At 46.5% G+C, this 23,259-nt stretch overlaps 1 protein-coding gene across 8 annotated transcripts in view; it reads right to left on the bottom strand.

The window, feature by feature from the left end:
- Positions 1 to 6,513: 6,513 nt before the first annotated feature.
- The window catches only part of Tbc1d5 (TBC1 domain family member 5), a 424,656-nt gene continuing 407,910 nt past the window's right edge, over positions 6,514 to 23,259 (bottom strand). For all 8 annotated transcript variants that reach the window (XM_040729178.1, XM_040729183.1, XM_040729179.1 and 5 more), the window contains 3 exons: positions 15,511 to 15,590; positions 14,200 to 14,343; positions 6,514 to 8,675 (listed from right to left, as the gene is read on the bottom strand). In XM_040729178.1, coding sequence (XP_040585112.1) covers positions 8,382 to 8,675; positions 14,200 to 14,343; positions 15,511 to 15,590 — 518 coding nt within the window. In that variant the 3' untranslated portion in view covers positions 6,514 to 8,381. The remainder of the gene's footprint in view (positions 8,676 to 14,199; positions 14,344 to 15,510; positions 15,591 to 23,259) is intronic.

Below are 23,259 nucleotides of genomic sequence, written 5' to 3'. Positions count from 1 at the left end.
TTCCCCTGTAGCACTGCTTTCAAAGTGTCCCATAGGTTTGGGTATGTTGTATCTTCATTCTCATTGAATTCGAGGAAGTCTTTAATTTCTTTTTTTATTTCTTCTTTGACCCAGGAATGGTGCAGTTGTGCATTATTCAATTTCCATGAGTTTTTAGGTTTTCTGCAATTTGTGTTGTTGTTGAATTCTAATTTTAAAGCATGGTAATCTGATAAGATGCATGGAGTTATTCCAATTTTTTTGTAGCTGCTGAGGTTTGATATGTTGCCAAGTATGTGACCGATTTTTGAGAAGGTTCCATGTGGTGGTGAGAAGGTATATTCTTTTTTATGTGGATGAAATGTTCTTAGATGTCTGTTAATCCCAGTTGGGTCATTACTTCTATTAGACCCTTTGCTTCTTTGTTGAGTTTCTGTCTGGTATTCCTGTCTAGTGGTGAGAGTGGTGTGTTGAAATCTCCCACTATAACTGTGTGGGGCTTTATATGTGATTTAAGTTTTAGTAATGTTTCTTTTACGAATGTGGATGCCTTTGTATTTGGGGCATAGATGTTCAGGATAGACACTTCATCTTGGTGGATTTCACCTGTGATGAGTATGTAATGACCTCCTTCATCTCTTTTGATTGATTTTAATTTAAAGTCTAGTTTGTTAGATATTAGGATTGCTACTCCTGCTTGTTTCTTGGGTCCATTTGATTGAAAATTTTTTTCCCAACCTTTAACTCTCAGGTAATGTCTGTCTTTGAGGGTGAGGTGTGTTTCTTGTATGCAGCAGAAGGATGGGTTCTGTCTTCGAATCCATTCTGCTAGCCTGTCTTTTTATGGGTGAGTTAAGGCCATTAATGTTGAGGGATATTAATGACCATTGATTGCTCATCCTTCTTCAATTTGCAATGGTTGTTGTTGGTGGAATTATGTGTGGAATTTCACCCCTTTGTTCTTTTGGCTGTTGGCAGAGAGGGATTCCCTAATGTCTATGCTTTTCTGGTTGTAGTTAACTTCCTTGGGTTGGAGTTTTCCTTCCAAAACTTTCTGTATGTCTGGGTTAGTGGATACGTATTGCTTGAATCTAGTTTTGTCATGGAATATCTTGTTTACTCCATCTATAGTGATTGAGAGCTTTGCCGTGTATAATAGTCTGGGCTGGCATCCATGGTTTCTTAGTGGTGGTAGAATATCTATCCAGGACCTTCTGGCTTTCAGAGTTTCCATGGAGAAGTCAAGTGTAATTCAGATAGGTCTGCCTTTATATGTTACCTGACCTTTTTCCTTAGCTGCTCTTAATATTCTTTCTTTATTCTGTATATTTGGGGTCTTGATTATTATGTGGCGAGGGGACTTTTTTTTTTTTAATACCTAGCCTACTTTTTGTTTGTTTGTTTGTTTTTGAGACAGGGTCTTTCTACAATAGCTGTGGCTGTCCTGGAACTTGCTCTGTAGACCAGACTGGCCTTGAACTCACAGAGATCTGCCTGCCTCTGCCTCCTGAGTGCTGGGATTAAAGATGTGCACACCATTACCCGGCGAGGGGACTTTTTTTTGTGGTCCACTCTATTTGGTGTTCTGTAAGCTTCTTGTACCTTCATTGGCATGTCTTTCTTAAGGTTGGGAAAGTTTTCTTTTATGATTTTGTTGAATATGTTTTCTGCCCTTTGAGGTGGTTTTCTTCTCCTTCTTCTATACCTATCATTCTTAGGTTTGGTCTTTTCATGGTGTCCCATATTTCCTGGATGCTTTGTGTTAAGGATTTGTTGGATTTAAGGTTTTCTTTGGTTGATGAATCCATTTCTCCGAGTGTATCTTCAACACTTGAGATTCTCTCTTCGTCTCTTCTATTCTGTTGGTAATGCTTGTATTGGTAGTACCTGACTGTTTGCCCAGCTTTTCTATTTCCTGCCTTTCTTCAGATTGTGCTTTTTTTTATTTTCTCTATTTCAGTTTTCAACCCTTACAATGTTTGCATTGCTTCTTGCAATTTTCGGTTTATCTTTTCGTCCATTTGTTGCCTTTTATGAAATTTTTGGTTGTTCTTTCTTCCATTTCTTGCATTTTTTTGCTTTGTTTTTTCTTCCATTTCTTGCATTTTTTGCTTTGTTTCTTCTTCCATTTCCTGCCTTTTTTGGGTGTGTTTCTTCTTCCATTTCTTTCATTTTTTGCTTTGTTTTTTCTTCCATTTCCTGCCTTTTTTGGTTTGTTTTTTCTTCCATTTCTTGCATTTTTTGGTTTGTTTTTTCTTCCATTTCTTTGAGGGATTTTCCTATATCCTCTTCTGGGGCCTCTATCATTTTTATGAAAGTGGTTTTAAGGTCATTCTCTTCTGCTTCATTTGCATTGTAATGTTGGAGTCTTGCTGGTGTGGAGTCTCTAGAATCTGGTGGTGTCATATTTGTTTTTCTGTTGCTGAGTGTGTTTTTGTATTGTCTCTTTCTCATCTCTTCTTCTAGTGGATGCAGAAAGAGCACCTTACTGGTATGGTGGTTAGGGGACCAGAGTTCCCTTTTGGTGGGTGCTAACAAGTCCAATAATCTGGTGGTTCTTCTATTCCTTGTCCTCGTTCTGGTCCCGTGGGTGGAGAAGAAAAACAGGAATCTGGGGCACTTAGCCTCCCACCTGGTCCCCTGGATCCTATGCTGGATCTTTTGTACCTGATCCTGCAGCCGGAATAGCTGCTCCCCTGGTCTCCCTGGCTCCTCTGGTTTCCTGGCCTCGTTGATGGGAGAGAAGTCCTGGAGTCTGGGGTGTTTGGCTCCCGCCGCGATTGGAAGCTCTGTGTACTTCCCAGGCGATCCCCAGGCACTGGAACACAGGCCCAGAAGCAGGGCCTGTTGTACCTGATGCAGCCTCCGGAACAGCTGCTTCGGCTCATTGTTAGTTTATGAGCATTGGTGTTTCGCTGGCATTTGTGTCAGTGTGAACGTGTCAGGTCCCCTGGCCCTGGAGTTAGTTATGAGCTGCCGTGTGGGTGCTGCAGAACGTGGAGCCCAGGGCTGCGGGCATCCCAGGCCTCACTGAGCAGCTGTGGGCCTGAGGGCTGAGCACACTGTCTAAGACAGCCACACAGCACCCGCCCAGTCAGCTACGGGGTGACAGCCAGGTGTAATGACAGCACTGCCACAGGGCTGGGACTTAAGCACCCACCCCAAACAGATGGGGAAAGGAGGTTTGAGATATCCAGTGTCCCTCTTAACTGGGACACTGCCCTGGCATCTCAGGGTGACCGAGGCAGGCAGACAGGGCTGACAGACACTAACATCTCCCAACTCTGGGTTCTGTCCCAGCCTCAGGCCTGTGCTAAGCTCCTGCTAGAGCAGTGGACTTCCTGCCCCATCATCGCTGCCTGGCCCATTTGCGCATCTGTTGAGTGCTACATCTCGCTGGTTAGACTGCAAGTCCCCAAAACCTGGGGACGCATCTTTTCACGGTGACTGCTGACCTGGATATGAATACACACTGCGGGAGGGAAGGCTGGGAAAGACCTGTGGCCTCAGGACAGCTCAGACATGAGTGCTGCTCGTTTGGGCGGGAGAAAGATACCACTACATCGCCACCCTTCCGCAGAGCTCAAAACCTCCTCCACCTCCAGTTACTCTGCCTGTGATATAACTGGGGACCTAGAGGTGTCAGGCCACTGGCCACATACAGCAGATATTTACAATGAGCTACTTGGAGGACAGGGAGGCTATGAATTGGACAGCAGGGCTTGGCTTGGGCAGCTGAGTGGCCGCGGGTCAAGGATAGGAACAAGGAGGCAGGAGCTGTCTCTGCCATGTTGAGGGCCACGGACACTGAGGGAAGGTTGAGCTGAATGGCTGGCCATCTCTGCATGGTGGTCTTAATTGTCCTAATCCTGTGGTAGGAAGATGTCGCCCACTGCAGCCTCTTCCCCTAGATTTTTTCTAGACAGGGTTTCTCTTTGTAACTGCCCTGGCTGTTCTGGAACTCGCTTTGTAGACCAGGCTGGCTTTGAACTCACAGAGATTCTCCTGCCTCTGCCTCTAGAGTGCTGGGATTAAAGGTGTGCACCGCTACCACCACCTCCCCTCAGTTTTCTTAACTACAGCCAGAATTCTGACACTGGGTTCCCATGGCCACTGTGGTCTGGGTGTCACTGAATGTTTGAGTCCTCAGTGAAGAGTCCCTTACAGCAAGTGCCCGTGGGGGAATACCACCTCTGTAGCTGCCATGAAGCTACCCTGCAACCAGTGCCTAGCATTTCCTGAGCAGGAAGTAGGCCTGCTCGCTGCAGGGGTCAGGTGACTGGCCTATGCCACACTCCTGCCCCTCCTGCAGGCTAGATGGAGGCCTTAATCTGGTCTTCCTTCACCTTTGGGTGGCCCTCCCTAATGCAGACATGTCTCTCCCGCGCCTCTGGAATTTTCACCTTTGGGTGGCTCTCCCTGATGCAGACAGACATGTCTCTCCCACTCCTCTGGAATTTTCAGGGGATGTTTTGTCTCTTCAGCACACAGGCAGCCTCACCCTTGGTGGGTATCCAGTCATATTTCTGTAGACACATACGGGCAGATGTGAAAAGAGCCCTCCATATAGGGAGTTGTCTGTTCCCAAGTCCATCTCACAACATATGTGTTCAGCATTGAGGTTGGCTGGCAGATGCAAATTCCAGAGTCAAAGTGTTCCACTTGGGAGTGCCAGAAGCAACTCCATAGGGACCAGCTGGCCAAAACTCACCTGTAGAGGGGCTGCCCTGGCTTTGGATGGTTCCTGTGTCCTGGGCAGCCCCGCCCTGCCTGACAGCTTCAAGCATTGCTACCTTGGCTTCCTCCCTTGGCCTCTCCCTTCAAACCAAGATCAACCTTTAGTTTGGAAGCAGGAAGAGTAGAGTTGGGAGAGGAAGCTCACCAGGGAAGGGGCCAGCAAAACAAGCCTAACACAAGGCAAACAGCCAGTACTGGTCTAGGATGTCCCCAAGATAGGAGTGGGGTTCAAACCCCAGATCCTCCGAGTGAAGCCCTCGGGCAGAGCTGAGTAGGTAGAAGTTCCTGTAACACTGGTCAGTTGGGGAGGGTGAGGCGCTTCTGGCGCACACGTGACCATTATTAGCTGGAGAAGTTTGGGCTGAGCTAGTCCCTGGACCCCTGTGATGGCTTTTGGCTGCTGTGATACTAGCTGGTTAGGCTGTGACCCTGAAGCTTCTGAGATGGGCTGAAGTATGTGCCAAGTGACTGCTCACTTGCTGGTGCCCTGGCTTCATTGAAACTACCAGTCCCACCCCCCCCTTGTCCTTCCCATGCGTCATTTAAGATGCTAAGTGCTTCTTCCCTCAAGGGCACTTCCAGAACCACACTCAGCCCTGGAATGGCTCTGCCACCCACTCATGGCTGTGCTTCAAATGCCTTAACCTGTGTAAGCTTCGCTGGGCCGGCCAATGTGGACCAGCACGGTGGTATCTTGTAGGTAAGGAAGCAATCTCGGGAGGCTGTGCCCATGTTGCAGAGGAAGGACGGGCAGGTGGCCGAGCCATGGCTAGCACCAGCCCTACCTGGCCAGGTGCTCCCCTGCTTGCCTGATCTCAGAGCCAAGTTCTTGGAAGAAGTAGGTGTTCGCCCAGTTCTAAATGGTCCTTTATGAGACCACATGGGGTCACTACCACAGGAGGAGTCATTCCCTGCATCAGTCTGAGCCCCAGCAAGAAGCCTCGTGAGGACACCAGGTACCGCTGAGGCTCCATTAACCACACGAACTTGCTACTTCTTACAAGACAGCCTAGCATGGAGGAAGCCATCTGAGCAGTGAAAAGGCTTGACAGTTCTCCACAGCCTCTTCTCCAGGCTCCCGTTTCCCAGCAGCCCCTGCTCCGGATAAAGGCAGAGGCCAGGGCTGTGTTGGGGGTGGGGGAGGGAGGAGACAGAAGTAACTGATGAAGGGCCTCAGGTGCTCCTCACTTTATCCTTTGGTGGCCACTGAGAGCTCTTAGAAGACAAAAAGCAAACCGCGTCGTCAGTGGCAGGGTGTAGCTAGGAGAGCGCTTGCATCTGCTCAGCTCTGACTCTAAAGGCAGCACTGGCAGGCTTGTCCAGCACAGCCGACCTGGTGCTGAGTCTCAACCCACAAGAGGAGGCAGCTCACAGTGTTCTAGAGTTGTGCTCATTTGGCAGTGTGGTCATTTCTTTACAAGCTGCAGTTACCGAAGGTCGTCTTTGGCAAACTAAGTCGGGAAGGCTGCATGGCCTTGGCACACCTGTAAGACAAGTCCAGTCTTTGACACTCTGTGTAGCACACAGGTATGTCTTTTTCTTTTTCTTTTTGGTTTTTCAAGACAGGGTTTCCCTGTGGCTTTGGAGGCTGTCCTGGAACTAGCTCTTGTAGACCAGGCTGGCCTCAAACTCACAGAGATCCACCGGCCTCTGCCTCCCGAGTGCTGGGACTAAAGGTGTGCGCCACCAGTGTCTGGCTCTACACAGGCATGACTTAACTCTCAATTCCAATCTGATCAGAGAGGACTGCATGAAACACAGACATGTATAACAAGTAGATGACAATGGGGCTTAGTCTAGGCTTGGCATATATATAAAACTGTATTTAGCTGCTATGATCAAAATGAGAGCAATTAAAACAGATGATTACCCTGTGGTTAAAGAAAAGAGTCCCATATATCCAGGGCTTTACAATGTGAATCAGACAGAAATACCTGATACAGTAGCAGGGAAGGAACTCGCTCCACACCAGCGAAGGCGACAGAAAGGGAAGTGACGCTCAACAAGGAAGAATGACATCACTTAGAGGAGACAGCACTCCCCAGTCCTGTTCCTTCCAAGCAGAGAGCGGCTGACTGGGGACCACAGAGACGCCTGTGTGAACCCAGGAGCGCTCATGTGGCACCCATGCAAGCACAGGATGGGGGTGGGGGCACGGGCAGGGCAGGCAGGTTAAGGACTATGAAATGCCCATTCAAATGGCAAGGAATCAGTCTGTCTTCTTCTTGGCCCTGTGGATAACCAGTAACACTCAGCTACGACCTGTATTCTCAAAGCAAAGGGAATGTTGGGACAGTGCCTTAGCTGAGATACACATGGCCAGCACTGTCCCAGGCCTGGGGGGATGAGTTGATATTTAAGTCACTGTCCCAGGCCTGGAGGGATGAGTTGATACTTAAGTCACTGTCCCAGGCCTGGGGGGATGAGTTGATACTTAAGTCACTGTCCCAGGCCTGGGGGGATGAGTTGATACTTAAGTCACTGTCCCAGGCCTGGGGGGATGAGTTGATACTTAAGTCACTGTCCCAGGCCTGGAGGGATGAGTTGATACTTAAGTCACTGTCCCAGGCCTGGGGGGATGAGTTGATACTTAAGTCAGGCCTTCTGTGAAGTGGCTGATGGCAACCTTCCCTCAGGGGATGGATGTGTGATGGCCCTGCTTCTAACAGTGTCTACATGGAACTAGTCCTCCTCAGAGTGCTGAGAGGACTTGTCACCAGGCCCCTGAGCCTTGCCACTGTGTGAGCCATCAGCCCCGCTGTCTAGTACGGCTAAGGAGAAATCCTCATATGGATGACCTGAGTGTCCCATTTTCCAAGACAGAGTGAGCATCATGACATTAACATACTTGTCTGCCATGGAGGGGAGGGACACTGCTCAGGGACTCTGCTGTCCTGAGGAGAGGGACAGAAGGCGGATGTAACAATGCCAACAATGCCCACTGCCCCCGGCAGAATGCCTGCCTGGTCCCAGAAAGCCCTTCTTGCAGGAAAGGCAAGCCTGACACCGCTCTGTACCCTGCCAGCAGGAGAGACGCCACGCCTCTGCCAGCCCAGGGTGGGCCTGGGGACAGCAGACCTGTCCTTGCAATGCCTGCGTGCCCGGAGTGGGAAAGGGTTGAGGGAGCCCTGTGTCCTCTGGGACCTGGAATGTTCTTTAGGAGGTGGCGGCCTGGGCCTGGGTGGTGTGAAGGAGATTTCCCTCCTTATTTAACAGTTTAACAGACCACCTTAGGTTACAGCTGCCTCCCTTCCTGGCTGTGGAGATTCTAGAAGGTGAAATGCTGTTGTTCTGGGAGGATCACTGGTGGCCCAGGAAATGTACTCATGTCAGAGCAGGGTCTGGGTTCTAATTTGAAACCCCAGTCAGGAGTGAGGCTGGCCGCCAGATCTCCACAGGCTCAGTCCCCCTCTCCTCCTAAGTGTGGCTGACAGAGCGGCTGGGGGGAGGGGATGGAAGACAGGTGGCTTGGTTGTGTCTGACAGTGGGTGTGCCTGACCTAGCTTCTAAGTCAGAGCAAGGGTCCCAGGCCAGGTGACCTGGACACAGTTCATTGAAGGAGGGAGCCTCTTTCCAAAGGGTTCCAGTGGGTTGTGCCAATGCCAAATGCATGCTGGGAAAGAAACGGTGGTCCAGCAGGGTCTCCACCAGTGGAGTCCCTGTGTTCAGATGTCCAAGGGGCTTACGATGGTGAAGCCAGAGTCCTTGCTGCTGTCGTCATCAGGGCTGGAGCTGGGGTTGCTGGAGGAGGCTGAGGCTGGGCCCATCAGCGGGTCTGAGAACACCAGCGGGGAGCAGGCTGACATGCTGCTCTTCCCAGATGCGCTTCTGAGGGTGAGGAGGGGCTGGGCCTGGCCTGACAAGGGCCCCCTGGCACCCCGCCCCTCGTCTTCTTTGGAAACCAGGATGAAGTCATCTGAGGTCTCTCCAGCAGTGCACCCTGGTGTTGCTGACGAGGCCTGTGAAGTAAAACCAGAGAAGGATGGTGACCGCAGTGAGGACAACACTGTACAGCAGCTTGGGAGCAGGGTGGCTGGGAAGGCCAGGTGGTCACCTCACCCCGCACCCCATTTGGAAAGATGGGTGATTGGTTCAACTGCTCCAAGGCTCTGGTGCTGAGCCGGGGCTGCCTTGCGAGCCCTCAGAAACCAAACTCTTGCCTCCCACGAGATGGAATGCAAGCTCCTGTTCAACAAGCTGCAAGGAAAGGCAGTATCCATGCTGCAGGAGGGCCAGGCCCAGGATCTGGCCACCAGACCACGGGCGCCAGCCTGGTACCAGCCTCACGTGAGCCCCCTGTAAGCTTAAGTCTCGCATGTAAGAGACAGGGTGAGGCTCTGCCTCCTGCCTCATGCTCACAGTAAGGCGGGGTGGCATCCGCAGACTCACAAAGCCAGCTTTCAAACCTGACCTACTGCATCAGGAGCCATTTTACTACCTCACACTTAGCTAATCTTGGGTGCACACGCGTGGGTCTCCTGGAGCAATGGTGGTAACTGGTAGGTACCAGCAATAAATAGTAAATCAAAAAAAAAAAAACCAAAAACAGGAAAATCTAGAAAAGCAAAGTTCAGTGGAAAACACATAGCACTGATTTAATCCACAATTACTTTCCTCTTTACAAAATGTTAAGTAGATTTTTATTGTTTTAGCTGACAGAGACTAATCATATAGACACATGTAAAGGTTTGGGGTTAGCTGGGTGTGTTAGCTCACACTTTTAATCCAAGAACTTGGAAAGTAACTTGGTCTACACAGTGAGACTCTGTATAGGAAAAATAAAGTTAGCTAGCAAAGTTATAATCTTGCCAAGACCATCTAGCACCAGGAGGGACACTTAACCTCAGCATGCTGGCACAGGGTCTGTACCTGCCTCCTCTGCCATGAGGCAGGGGCTGTTCCCTTAGAGGGCGGCCAGAGGACAAGTCCATCAGCTTCTTGCAGAAGGTGAGTACAAGACCATGAGCTCCCTTTAGTGCAAACCAGATGCAGCGATGGAGGAGAAGACATGTCTGCTCAACGCTGAGCCACGGGTTCTGCTGCCTGCTAATGAGGCACTCTGTCCAGGCATGAATGCAACATAAAGGAGTAACAGGACAAGGGAAAGGAGCCACAAGTCTCCAACCTGAGAAGTGGGTTAAAATGTCTGAACCACTCAATCCTGAGTGCCAGGTCAATAGAACAATTCCTCCTCAGAAAAGGGTGAATACACTGGTTCCCAGGGCTCATGGAACCGAGCTCATGGTACTCCATAAGGGCCAGCAGACCTGCAAACTTTCCCTGAAAATGCACTACCTTAGGTCAAGCCTGAGGTCTGTTTACAAGACAAAGCAGGACCAGTCCTCAGCACCACAATGACTTCCAGAGTTTGCTACAGCAAAGTAGGAGCTGGCCTCAAGGGCAGCGAGTCCACAGCTCCAATTGGCCTGTGCCGGAGAGGCTTCTCAGGCAGCCTTTAGGAACACCCTGCGGGCCTCTGGCAGTTAAGGTACCAGGTGTGGAGGGGAGGTTTGTATAGGGCTTTTCAGCAATAAAAGAAGCTGTGCAGAGCATGTGTACTGTAGTTCCTGATCCCTATGAACTTTCTTGGGACAGAAAGCACTCCATAGTTCTGGATTTAAAAGACTTTCTTCTTGCATCCTACTAGATTCTGGGCCCTAGGAATTGTTATTTTAAATGAGCAGGCAGACACAACAAAAACTTCTAGACAGTGCTTCCACCGGGATTTAAAAAGTCCAGTACCATTTTTAGAGAAATCCTGGGCAAAGACTTGAGAATTAGAACGTTGCCACAATATGTAGACCATACTATCCTAACTGCAAGCCCGTCTACGGGGACTCAGTTAAAACATCTGGAAAGGGCTAACGGTCTCTAAGGAGAAAGTGCAGGTGTTCAAAGACACAGGAGTGCATGGAGCTTTAAAACATCCCAAGGACACAGCCTTAGCTGACAAGTGCAGGCAGTGGGCCAGTCAGCCTCTACAAACCCAGCAGCAGCGGTGGGAGTCCTGGGTGTGGAGTCTCACGCTTGAGTTACTCACAGACTCCCACATGTAAAAGAGACTGACTTCTTTCAGTGGGACAGACAGTGCAATCGAGTTTTATGAAGCTTAAGGAGCTGAATGCTTTTGCTTTAGGTCTGCCAGACCTAAATATGTGATGTGTTGTGTAGTCATGGAAAGACAGGGGTGACAGTGGGTGTGTTAACTCAGATGCTCTGTCCTCTACAAGAGCGAGGGTCAGACAGTCTCTGTAAGCCATTGCATATTATGTTTCAAGGATGGACATCATGCTTAATCAGAGGTTAAAAAAAAGAACAGCATCAGAAACGACTCTGGGCAGCGACTAACAGTGATCACCCCACACGAGCTCTCCAGTGCTCTGGAGACCCAGAGCAGCGCACAGGGGGCTGGCAGGTGGCACAGTGCCAGATGGGTGCAGAGCTGAAACCATGACGGATATGCAGCTCAGTTCTATTGCTTCCTGGATCATAAACAGTATTTGTGCATGGCTACACTGTTGTCCACATGCAAGAAGCCTCTGCAGAGAGAAGGCCCCTGCTGGACACCAGAGAAGCCCTGTGTGGGAAGGGACAGTCTGTGGTTAAGAGACAGCTGACCTGATCTTGTGAACTCTGGACCAACAGCTGGAGAGTCTGCATGGGACCCACCTAGGCCCTCTGGATATGGGTGACAGTTGTGTAGCTTGGACTGTTCTGGGGCACCTAGCAGTGGGACCTAGCAGTATGATCTGTCCCTAACGCATGAGCTGGCATTTTGGAACCTATTCCCTATGGTGGGATGCCTTGTTCAGCCTTGATTGGGGGGGGTTGGGGGGACTTGGTCCTGCCTCAACTTAATATGCCAGGCTTTGTTGACTCCCATGAGAGGCCTTACCCTTTCTGAGGAGTGGATGGGGGAGGGCAGAAAGGAGGTGGGGCAGAGAATGGGAGGAGAGAAGTGAGGGGAAACTGTGGTTGGTATACAAAATAAAAAATAATAAAAATATACGAAGAGTTCTCTCTAGGTTGGGTGCACAGTGGTCTCTTCCCATAGGCCCACTGAAGCAATACCGCTTGCCCTCGAGAACTTCAGCTTTTCAAAGGGCTCAAGAAAACCCCTGAGTTGGGCACTGGAATTAGGAAAACTGTCCAGTCTGGAAGCAGAGGCTTCTGTGCCAGCAACAGGAAATGAAGTGTGGAAGGGGCTGTGAGTCTGCTCTAGGCAGTAGCGTCCCTGAGAAGGTGCTGCAGAGGACACGGGAAAGACTGACAAGGGAAACACACAGCTGTGGCCTTGGCCCTGTCCCAGAGTCTGCAGCCACCTTAGAGTCTTGGCCCTAGGCTCAGAGAGACAGGTGAAGTCTCAGAAGCAGCTGCAAACCAAACCTCATTCACACTGAGTCCCACGGGTGAGGGTGGTGCAGGCAGGGGCAGGCTATCTGCACAGACAAGCTGGACTCGTGTGTCTGCTGGTTTCTGTGAGGACTCGTACAGGAGGATAGATGCCTCCCTCTGCCCAACACAAAGAGCAGAGAGGCCACAGGAAGACTTCTACAGGACTGCTTTTATCCTGTTCTTGCTTTTCTTTCAGAGACAGTAGCTGAGGTTTCCTGGTACAGCATGGAGACCTTAGTTACTCGGCAAGACTATAAGGGCCAATTGTAAGCTCAGGGTCACTTGAGCTGAGCTGTGGCCGACACCACTCCCATTCTTTACGGGAGTCTAAAACAGACCCCTTTGAGATGCTACAAGGACCATCCTTCTCAAGGACCCTGGTTTGAGCTAATCCAGGAGACCTGGGGCTGAAATTCAGAGTTCAACTAAAAATCTGTTAGGGACCTATGCGCTCTGACAGGACACCCCCTGAAGAGCATACACACATCTAAGTGGGTGGAGGAAAAGGAGAGACTTGTCTGCTTTGGAAATGACTCCTTCCATGTGCTCAAATTCCCATGTTGCCCCTAAGAAACAGTCGGGGGCATCTCTATTGTGGTTTCTGGCTTTGCATTTACCAAGGGGCCAACATACTTAGTTCTACAGGTCCTTACAACTTGAAAACTAGCAAGGCCAGACCCTGGCTTACCACAGCAGAGACATTTTAAGTGCAGCAAATGGTTAGTGTCCTTTAAAGATTTTTGTTCTGCAGTATTTTTTACATGATCAAGAACAAAAGAATCATTTTAATTTTAAAACTGCCAATTAAAAGTAGCTGATGGGTCTGTGTGCACCAATGTTTACGTCTGTGCGGGGAAGGAAAGTTTAGAGTGACTTATCAAATTAAAAAGCAGACATTGTGCTTCTATGAGTAAAAATGCACTCATACAGCTCTATGACCATTTCAAAAACCTTCACAAGTCAGCTAGAGCTCTGCCAGCTGAGGAGACCCTTAAAACTGAAAACAACAACTCCCATTCCAGTGCAGGGGTTTTGCTAAGGTTCACTTTTTAAGGGTGAACTTCCTAAGCTGACTCAAGGAATGTCATGGGAACACCAGTCTTGATGGCACATGCCTATGATCCCTGCACTTGGGAGCATGAGGCAGGAGGACCTCGTGTTTGTGGCTGGCCTAGGCTATATAGTGAAGTCCTATGTCAAGCAATCATACAAACTCATCAGAACTTTAAACTACAGGTTGCAGGGAGTCATCAAGGTGGGTCAGAAGGCAAAGGCATGTGCCAGCAGGTCTGAATTTGATGGCTTGGAATCACACAGTAGGGGTGAACCAAAGCTGTCCTTTGGCCTTCATATGTATATTACAAAATAAATATGTAATAACTTTTAAAAAATAAATGTAAGTTGGGCATAAACAACTGCTTTTTGCTGGCCACTTGGAGGAGCACAGGCTTCCCACGGGTACAGGGCACCTGGCAGCCAGCCTTTGTGCCTTTCTTGTTCTGCTACTGGTAAGGGGGTGGGTGGAGCACACAGGCAGCCCAAGCCCCCTGTAGCCAGAGCATCCCGTTAGGACGACTCACAGAGGGTGCTGGCTGAGACATCAGCAGCCATGGCTCGCAAACCCAGGTGCTCCATGGACTTCAAGAGTTGTTAAAAACAAACAACAACAAACCAAAGCAGAAAGAAAGACCCAAATGTCACAGAGACAGCTGTATGTGGTGGTAAATTCCATAGGCTGTCCTCTGCCTTTCCCAGGGGACACTCGCTGACCCCTTGTCTTAGCAGGCAGTCAATAATGAGACTCCCAGCGTTAGCAGGACGGGACAAGGAGCTGGAAGCACATCCCTGACTGTCATCTCCCAGGGTGGCCGGAGGCTCAGGCCAGTGCTGCCACACTCAGGTTTATATGGTGCAGCTCTCAGAGACACTAGTATCCTTGTCACCACTAGGAAAATGGTGCACAACCAGGGCTCACTCTGAATTCTCACAGCGGAAGTACTTTGACAGGGTTGCCTTGCTCAGAACTTGAAGAACTCAGGTTAACTTCATGAAAGCCCACTCTCATGAGTGTTTGCGAAGCTCCTGTACCTGCTTGCAGGACCTAGGAGCTTGGCTGCTCTGGTCCTGGCCACTGGAGCAGTAGTGGTCGTCGGCGATGGTAATCTGCTCGTTTTCTCCAGCCTCCAGCTGACTCTGGTTGAAGCGCAGGGAACCTTTCAGAATGTCTTTGATCTATTTCAAAGGAGAGGAGAATAACAAGAAGATAAACGCTTGTGCTAAATGCTAGTTAAGTGTGCCATACAATTGAGGAAGACTTGTCTTTGACCTGTTTTCCTATAGTAATACTTTTGTTTGTAGCTCTAGTTATCTTCAGTCACTGAACTTTTAGAAAGAATAGGTCCTAAGTTTTAAGCCATGTGCCAGTCGGAGTAGTATGGCGAAATCTCTTGCTCCTCTAGCAAGACAACTTGCAGAGGAGCTAGGATGGGAGTCAGCCCTTGTCCAGATTTCCCATGCCACGCACTGTGCAGCACCACACAACTCCCTTCCACACGGGAGCCAAGTTCTACGTTACAGTAGCCGTCAGCTCACTGTACCTCGTCAGGGAGGACTGCATCACTTCACACCATTGCGAGAGGAGAAATGCAGTAAGTGATCTTGAGCGAGAACACACACACATTATTACATTATGTTGTTACAGTCACTCCATTCTTAGTTACTGTTGTTAATCCCTGGCCGTGTCTAGTTGCTAAACCTGCGTTTAGGTGAGTATGTGTAGGGAAAATACAGCATATGCTCAATGCGGGGAAAATCCATGATTTTAAGCATCCTTGGAAGGGTCTTGGGATATATCCCATGGATGAAGTAGGGAACACTGTAGTATGAACGCCAGCATCTTACTATGAGAAACTGGTAAAAATCCAGCTGTTTTAAAGGCCTGGATTTACTAATGGCGGGTTAAAGTCTGAGCATGTTCACAAACAGGTACCCGCCGTGATGACTGTTCACCCCCCCCACCCGTTCAGACTCAGACGCACGTTGCTTTTCACTGACACTGCATCTTGCCTAGGTCTGCCAGGGTTGGGTAAATGGGGTCCTTAAGGGCCCACTGAAAGTGGTGACTGTGCTCTGTGCTCCAACAGATAAACCAGCAAACCTGATATGGTGGTGAGGTAAACACAGTGGGCCTTGTAGGAAGAGGGAGTAGGGGGCAGTGGTGGGGGAATGGAAACCATTTGGGCCAGTGAGACGGAGCCCTAGGAGTAAGGAGCATGAGGAGGTACGGACTCGGACGGAACTCTACCTGAGAGAGTAGAGAGGCCATGGCTCTTATGGCCCTATATGTTGTAAGTAAGCCTCTCCTGAGGGGCCCAGTGCTGGCCTGTGGAACACACATACCTGTTTTAACCCTGCCAAGGAAACCAGGATTTGATCTTCTTTTTCCAAATTCTCTTGTAACACCACATCCTGAATATTTACTGAAAACAGAAAAGTGACATTTTATAACAAATGCTCTGTGTAAAACTTTCTGGTTGCCACACAGCTTTAGAAGGGGACCTGGGGGGCAGCACATCCTACAAGCCGGTCTACCCCTGCACTTCCTTAATGGGCTGACAGTGACAGGTGGTGGCCCAGTGAGACACTGGGGAGCCTCTCACTGACTTATGGTCTGGCTGGAAATCTGGAGTCCTTGTCCCATGTCTGGAATGAAGAGTTCTTCCATGAGCTTTCTTCACCACCCCACAGCCCAATGGCGCTTAGCCTATGCCCTGCCAATGATCAAGTCCCCTGCATGACAAAAATAATAAACTTGGTGATCTGCAGGAATAAGCCATGCTGCCATTCAGTGGACTGTTAGTGCTAAGAGGACAAACCCATGGCACTGAGACCTTACATATCACTGCCCATGGAGCCAGCTTGCTTGAGCCCAGTGTCTTTAAAGAGAATGCTTCTGTTCTTGAGGGACCTAAGGACCTACGGACCTTCAGATATGACCTAAGGGACCAGCCAAACCAGTGCTGACCATTACTGACACACTGCAGTGTGATGTACGGGGTACTGTGTGCCAGGAAGACACAATGAGAACACATTTCACACAAGATGCTGCGAGGCAGACCAACAAGCTTTGAGGCCCCTTTAAATAAGTTCCACAGTCCTTCAACTTTTAAGTTCTCTGACTACCATGGCCTTATAAAATATCCAACCTATAATTCTTGAAACACTGTGTTCTTCCCTTGTGACCTGCCTGAGGAACACATGGCCATGTGTGCCTCCCCTTCTGCCATCCCCCTTTTCAGGTAGAGAGACCCAACTCCCACCACCAACCCTATCTACCCCATACTGAAAGTCCTTACCCCACGCCCAGACAGGCGGCCCGACTCCCACCACCAACCCTGTCCTGTCTGACTATTTCATCCATACTTGGACCCTTCTCAAAGCAGACACTAGGCCCAAGTCACTAGTTCCACTCATCCTGCAACCTGTGGACTCACTCTCTCTCTAGGAAGAGGTGCTGGACCCAATGGCAGCATTCCACTCACCCTTGCGACCTGTCCTAGCGACACATGCTTCATGTCTGCCTTCTAAAGCTCTTTCTGGAAGCCCCTTCACCTAGGAAGGGTTAACTCACACTTTCAATCCCATCCACCTCTGTTCAGCACCTAACCCTCCCCATCTCTAGGCAGGGAATGTAGACGTCTTTCACCAACTGAACCCATGCCACACAAAATCCACGCTTCCTTGCTGCCCACACTGGTCAACTCCACCTGCTCTCCAGTCCTGAGCACCACCCCTCTCCAGAAAAGTTCATAAGATGTGCACCTGGGACTTCATTAACCCTTGTCTCCCAGGGCCTCCCCACCTCTCCTCTTAGGCAGGGGTCCTGGGCTTGCACCACCAACCCCACGGCAGCCCTGCCCGAGAGAAGTCCCAAGATTCCCCGTGGCCCCCTGAAAAGTGGCTTCTGAGAATTTTCTGGATCGATGAAAGGTCTCCTGGGCTTAGAGATATGACAGTACCATCTTAAATATACAATCATGAATAACCAAAACAAGACTATACCAAAAGCTAGTATTTCCATAGTAATGTCCCTTGAGAAAAGCAACTTAGATGATGCACGAGACAATGAATTTAGAATAGCAATAAAAAACAGGGTGGAAGAACTCAAAGAGAATATGAATTAATGCTAAAATGAGGATCACAACACACAAATATTTAATGAAATAATAAAAATAACTCAAGATATGATAGTAGAATATAATAAAGAAATAGAATCTCTGAAATCAAGCCAAAATGAAATGAAACTTGAAAAATTCAGGAATCAAAAATCAAACAAAACAAAAATTAGAAGGATGCCTCACCTGGATATTCTCTGTGTCACTTGACTAGATCAAGTGGCACAGAGAATATCCAGTCTTGAAGGCAGAGGAACTGGCTCACTCAGTCAAAAACAAACAAAAACCAACAACAGCAACAAATAAACAAGAATAAAACATGTAGGAATTGTGGACCTAACACACGGAAAACCGTTACAGTAGAAGGAGATGAGTCCCTGGCAACATGATCAAAAGAAAGGTTCCTAATCTAAAGTGTCTATCCAGCTCCAAGAGGCTTACAGAAAACCAAACACACAGGGCCAGGAAAGAAACTCCTTGTGTCATGTAATAGCCCAAATACTAATGCACAAAACAGACAAAGGACAGTGAAAACAGCATGAGACTAAGATCAGCTCATATACAAAGGAAGGTCCATCAGAATCATACCAGATTTTTCATTGGAGAAATTGAAAATCATAAAGAATGGACTGAAGTTTTACAAATTATGAAAGTCCACAGATTCCTGTACAGAATATTATGCCCAAAAAAAATTACCAGTCAGCCATAATAGAAGGAGAAAGGAAATTTTATATGAGAAAAACAGATTTATGGACTTTATGACCACTAACCTACTTCTACACAAGCTATTGGAAAGAATGCATATGTCTGAAAAACAGGTCAAACACACAAGGAACAAGTAATTCTGGAATGCTAAATCAAGAGAGGTCTAGTAGGGGCTGCAGAGATGATTTAATGTAGAGATGTCTGTTCTTGCAAAAAGACCTGGATTCAATTCCTAGCACTCAACATGGCTGCTCACATCTGTAACCCCATTTTCCGGAGGTCTGACATCCCCTTCTGCACTCTGGACACCATGCACACACATGCAGAGACATGAATACAAGCAAACACTCCTGTATGTAAAATTAAAAAAATCTTTACCAAAGAGTTCTAACTGAAAACTACAAAAGAAAAAGAAAGGAATTAGTACACATTGAAAACAATGTGAATTATTTTAACTCCCCAATAAACAGAAATAGATTAACTGCTTGGCCAGAAAATAGGATTAATTGTTTGCTACCTCCAAGAAACACATCTCATGACCTACACTTAAACCACCTTAGGCTAAAAGGATGAAGAAAAGTATTCCAAACAAATGGAACAAAGAAATAAGTATGTGTATCTGACAAAATAGACGTCAAAATTAGTCAGAAAAGGCAAGGGAGCACACATTATATTCATTTAAGGAAAATCCAGTAGCAGGATATTATAATACTAAACATATGTGCACCAAATACAGGAAGACCCAATTTCATAAAAGAAACATTATTAGACTTTAAACTACAGTAATAGTGAGTGATTTCACTAGGCAGGTCACCTGGAAATAAATAGAGAAACTGCAATTAAATAACTTATAAATAAAGTTCCTGGAGACTTTTCTTGTTCTGCCAGGTCCTGCCATCATTCTCAGCCCCAAAGAAACACTCAGAGATGCATATTAATTATAAAACTGTTGAATGATGGCTGGGCCTATCTCTGTCTCAATTATTAACCCATTTCTATTAATCTATGTATTTCCATGAGGTCCTGGCTTACCGGAGAATGTCCAGACCTGTTACTCCTTTGCTGACTACATGGTGACTGTGTCTGGTGGGCTCTCTCTGTCTATCTTTCCAAGAAATCTCCTGATCCTAGTCCTGCCTCATTAGCCAGACAGTGTTTTATTCATCAATCAATAAGAGAAACACACACACACACACACACACACACACACACACACACATACAAGGACATCCCCCATCAAACCTAAGAGGTTATCTATACGACATTTCTCAACACAGCCGCCCATAGGACTTTCTCTAAAATGGACCACTTACTAGAAAAGAAAACAAGTCTCAACAGAGATTGGACAGTTGATGACGGGAAACTCCTCAAGGGGCCTCTCGAAGGCCCTCATATCAGAAGTGCTCCAGACATTTCCAGTCACTGTAGAGAAAGATTTCTCTCAGGACAATTAGAAGATCCACTGTCTATTGTAAAGACTAATGGCACTGTGGATGACACATTAGTTATTAAGGATGAAATAGTCAATACTAGAGGAAATGAAAAATGTGTATTTTGGCAGACTTTTATCAATGACAGGAGACCAAAAGTAAAAGTACAGGTAAATAACATTATTCTGGAAGGCTTGCTTGACACAGGAGAGGATATTTCTATTATAACTCAGGAATTGTGACCAAAAAAAAAATGGCCTTTACAAGTTGTAAACGTCCAATTTTTAGGAATCAGGATCCTATCTCAAGTCAAACAAAATACAAGATGTGTATAATGTATTGGTCCAGTAGGACAGAGAGGAAGATTGAGGCCATATGTCTCACGTATTGCTATGAATCTCTGAGGTCATGATTTGTTACAGCAATGGAACACCCAGATTAACATTTCTCCTGTGTCAGATATGAATCAAAAGCAACCTGTTAGTGGTAGAAAGAAAATTGTAAGGTACTACAGTAAACAGTCACAGAACATACAGGCTTTACAGTTACAAGATGCTAGTGACACACCTACAGAGGAACCAAAAGCCCTACCCTTAAAATGGCTAACAGATGAACCTGTCTGGGGAGGACAATGGCTTTAGTTAGAGGATTTAGAAAAGTTAGTTCAGAGCCGGGCGGTGGTGGTGCACACCTTTAATCCCAGCACTTGGGAGGCAGAGGCAGGCGGATCTCTGTGAGTTTGAGGCCAGCCTGGTCTACACAGCGAGTTCCAGGACAACCTCCAAAGCAATACAGAGAAACCCTGTCTCGAAAAACCAAAAAAAAAAAAAAAAAAAAAGAAAGAAAGAAAGAAAGAAAGAAAGAAAAGTTACTTCAAGAACAGCTAAATGCTAGACATATTGAAGAATCTACCAGTCCATGGAATTACCCTGTATTTTTTGTTAGCAAAAAGAAGTCTGGGAAATGGAGAATGGTTACTGATCTGAGAGCTATCACCAAGGTAATTCAGCCTATGGGCTCTCTACTGCCTGAGATGCCACTACCTTCACTAATACCTAAAGGATTTCCAATTGTAGTCATAGATTTAAAAGATTGCTTCTTCACTATACCTTTACAAGAAAAAATAGGGAAAAATTTGCCTTCACAGTACCCATCTATACAATTCTCAAATAGTACGAAGATTTCAGTGGAAGGTGTTGCCACAAGGAATGTTAAATAGTGCTACTTTATGCCAGTATTTTGTGAAAAAACAATTTCCACAATCTGTAATTTATCATTATATGGATGACATATTGCTATCTGATTCAAATGAATGTATGTTGGAAAAGATGTTTGAAGCAGTAAAGTAAACTTTATCTCGCTGGGGATTACAAATTGCCCCAGAAAAAATACACAGAGGAGATTCTATTAATTATTTAGGTTATAAAATAGACCTACAGAAAATTAGACCATGAAAGATACAGATCAGAGGAGATTGTTACCAGATTCTTAATGATCTTCAAAAACTACTAGGAGAAATTTGTCATCTACAGACAATTATTGGAAAAGAAGGGCATGATTTAAAACACCTGAAAATGGTCCCAAAAGGAGACAAAGACTTAAATAGTCCTAGAATATTATCATTTGATGCTGAAAAATAATTAGAATGAGTAGAACAGAGAATACTTGAAGCACATGTGGACTGTGTGGATCCAAAACTGGACTGCATTTTGGTTATTTTCCCATCTAGGGAATACCCCTCTAGAATATTAATGCAGAGGGAAGACATAATACTAGAATGGGTATTTCTGCCACATAAACAGAATAAAAAACAGAAGACATAAGATCTCTGATCTGATATTAAAAGGTAAGTAACTGGGAAGGACCCAGCAGAGATCGTTGTACTTTTAACAAATGAGGAAATTTCCTCCTTATGGAAGAATAATGAATATTGGCAAAGGGCTTTCAGTGACATTTTGGGAATGATCAGTAACAATTATCCCAAAACAGAGAGAGTCAATTTCGTAAAGAAAACAATTTGGAAACTCCTGTGTATTGTAAGAAAAACGCCTATTTCTGGAGTTTTTACACAGATGCAAACAAGTCAGGTAAGGCAGGTTGTAAATCAGGAAATATAAGTAAAGTAGTTCAAAGCCCTTACAACTCTGTGCAAAAGGCAGAGTTACATGCCACTCTCATGGTACTTAAAGACTTTACAGAGCCTCTCAATACAGTTATGGATTCTCAGTATGCGGAAAGAGTCGTTTTACACATCGAGACTGCAGAATTTGTTCCTAATGATATATAATTAACCTCATTGTTTTTACAATTACAGGAAATCATCAGAAATAGAAGTCATCCTATACATATATAACACACATCAGATCCCATATATCCTATACATATATAACACACATCAGATCCCATATGGGTCAGCCAGGTCTTCTAGCACAAGGCAATGAGGAGATTGATCGTTTATTAATAGGAAGTGTGTTGGAAGCTTCAGAATTTCATAAGAAACACCATGTCAACAGCAAAGGCTTAAAAAAGGATTTTTCTATCACTTGGCAACAAGCTAAGGAAATAGTAAGAAACTGCCCCCCTGTTCATTCTATAATCAAACTCCATTTCCAGCAGGTAGTAACCCCAAAGGTGTTTGCAGAAATGAAATTTGGCAAATGGATGTATTTCACTTTCCAGAATTTGGTAGTTTGAAATATGTACACCACATAGGCTTGTTTCAGGTTCTAATAGGCTACTGCCCTCAGCTCTGAAAAGGCTGATTCTGTTATCACATACCTCTTAGAGGTGATGGCCGTTGTGGGTATACCTGCACAAATAAAAACTGAATGCTTCAGCATATGTCTCCAGAAAATTAGAACAGTTTTTCAAATATTATAACATAAAACATGTAACTGGTATACCTCACAATCCTACAGGACGAGCAGTGGTTGAATGATCTAACCACACCTTAAAAGAAATATTTCAAAAACAGCCAGGGGGAACAAAGACCCCAAACACAGATTACATAATTCTTTACTAACACTGAACTTTCTTAATGCTAATGAAAAAAGGACAAACAGCTGCAGAAAGACACTGGGCTACAGAGAAGACTTGTATTTCAAGGATGTTATGACCTCAGTCTGAGCATCAAGATATATGTTACATTGGGAAAGAGGTTTTGCCTTTGTTTCCACAGGAGAAGAAAAACTTTGGATTCCATCAAAATTAATCAAGATTCAATCTGAACAGAAGAAACCTCAGGATCAGGAAAGATGACAGCTCATCTACAAGGTAATATTCTACTATATGTACAGAGACCTCATAAAAGGAAAGAGAAGTGTTTTGTTTTTGTCTTCACAGGAAAACTCAGATCCAAACAACAAAAAACAAAAAACAAAAACAAAAACAAAAAACTGGACATATGAAGAAAGTGCACAGCAGGGCAGCGGCAGGCTGAGGTGTTGTGGGGTCACAGTCAGGCACTGCAGGGCAGGGGCAGGCTGAGGTGGGGGCAGCCATATAACTTGTAGACTCTTTGCACATTTAGATGAGAGCCAAAAAGGAGCTGAAGTCTAGACATGGCATGTGACGCTGAAGACACACTTTTTGTCTCTGGTCTCTATGTCAGGGCACCCAACCCATCTGATTACAGAATGTTCTTCTGTGCCTGTTCCCTAGCCACGTCTCCCAGAGCCTGCATCTCCACCAGTAAGCAGGTGCACAGGAAATGCTGGCTGTGTGAACATTAGGGCTCACTGTCACCTCCCAGGAATCGACGAGGAGATGTTTTCCAGATAAGGAAGTAAAGGGTACTAAAATCATCTCTGACTCTAGAATGAGAAGTGGCAGAAGTATGT

This window comes from Mesocricetus auratus, unplaced genomic scaffold (genome assembly GCF_017639785.1).
Source record: "Mesocricetus auratus isolate SY011 unplaced genomic scaffold, BCM_Maur_2.0 Super-Scaffold_100021, whole genome shotgun sequence".
NCBI lineage: Eukaryota > Metazoa > Chordata > Mammalia > Rodentia > Cricetidae > Mesocricetus > Mesocricetus auratus.
The sequence above is the reverse complement of the archived record's forward strand: the minus strand, read 5'-3'. Positions and strand labels throughout refer to the sequence as shown.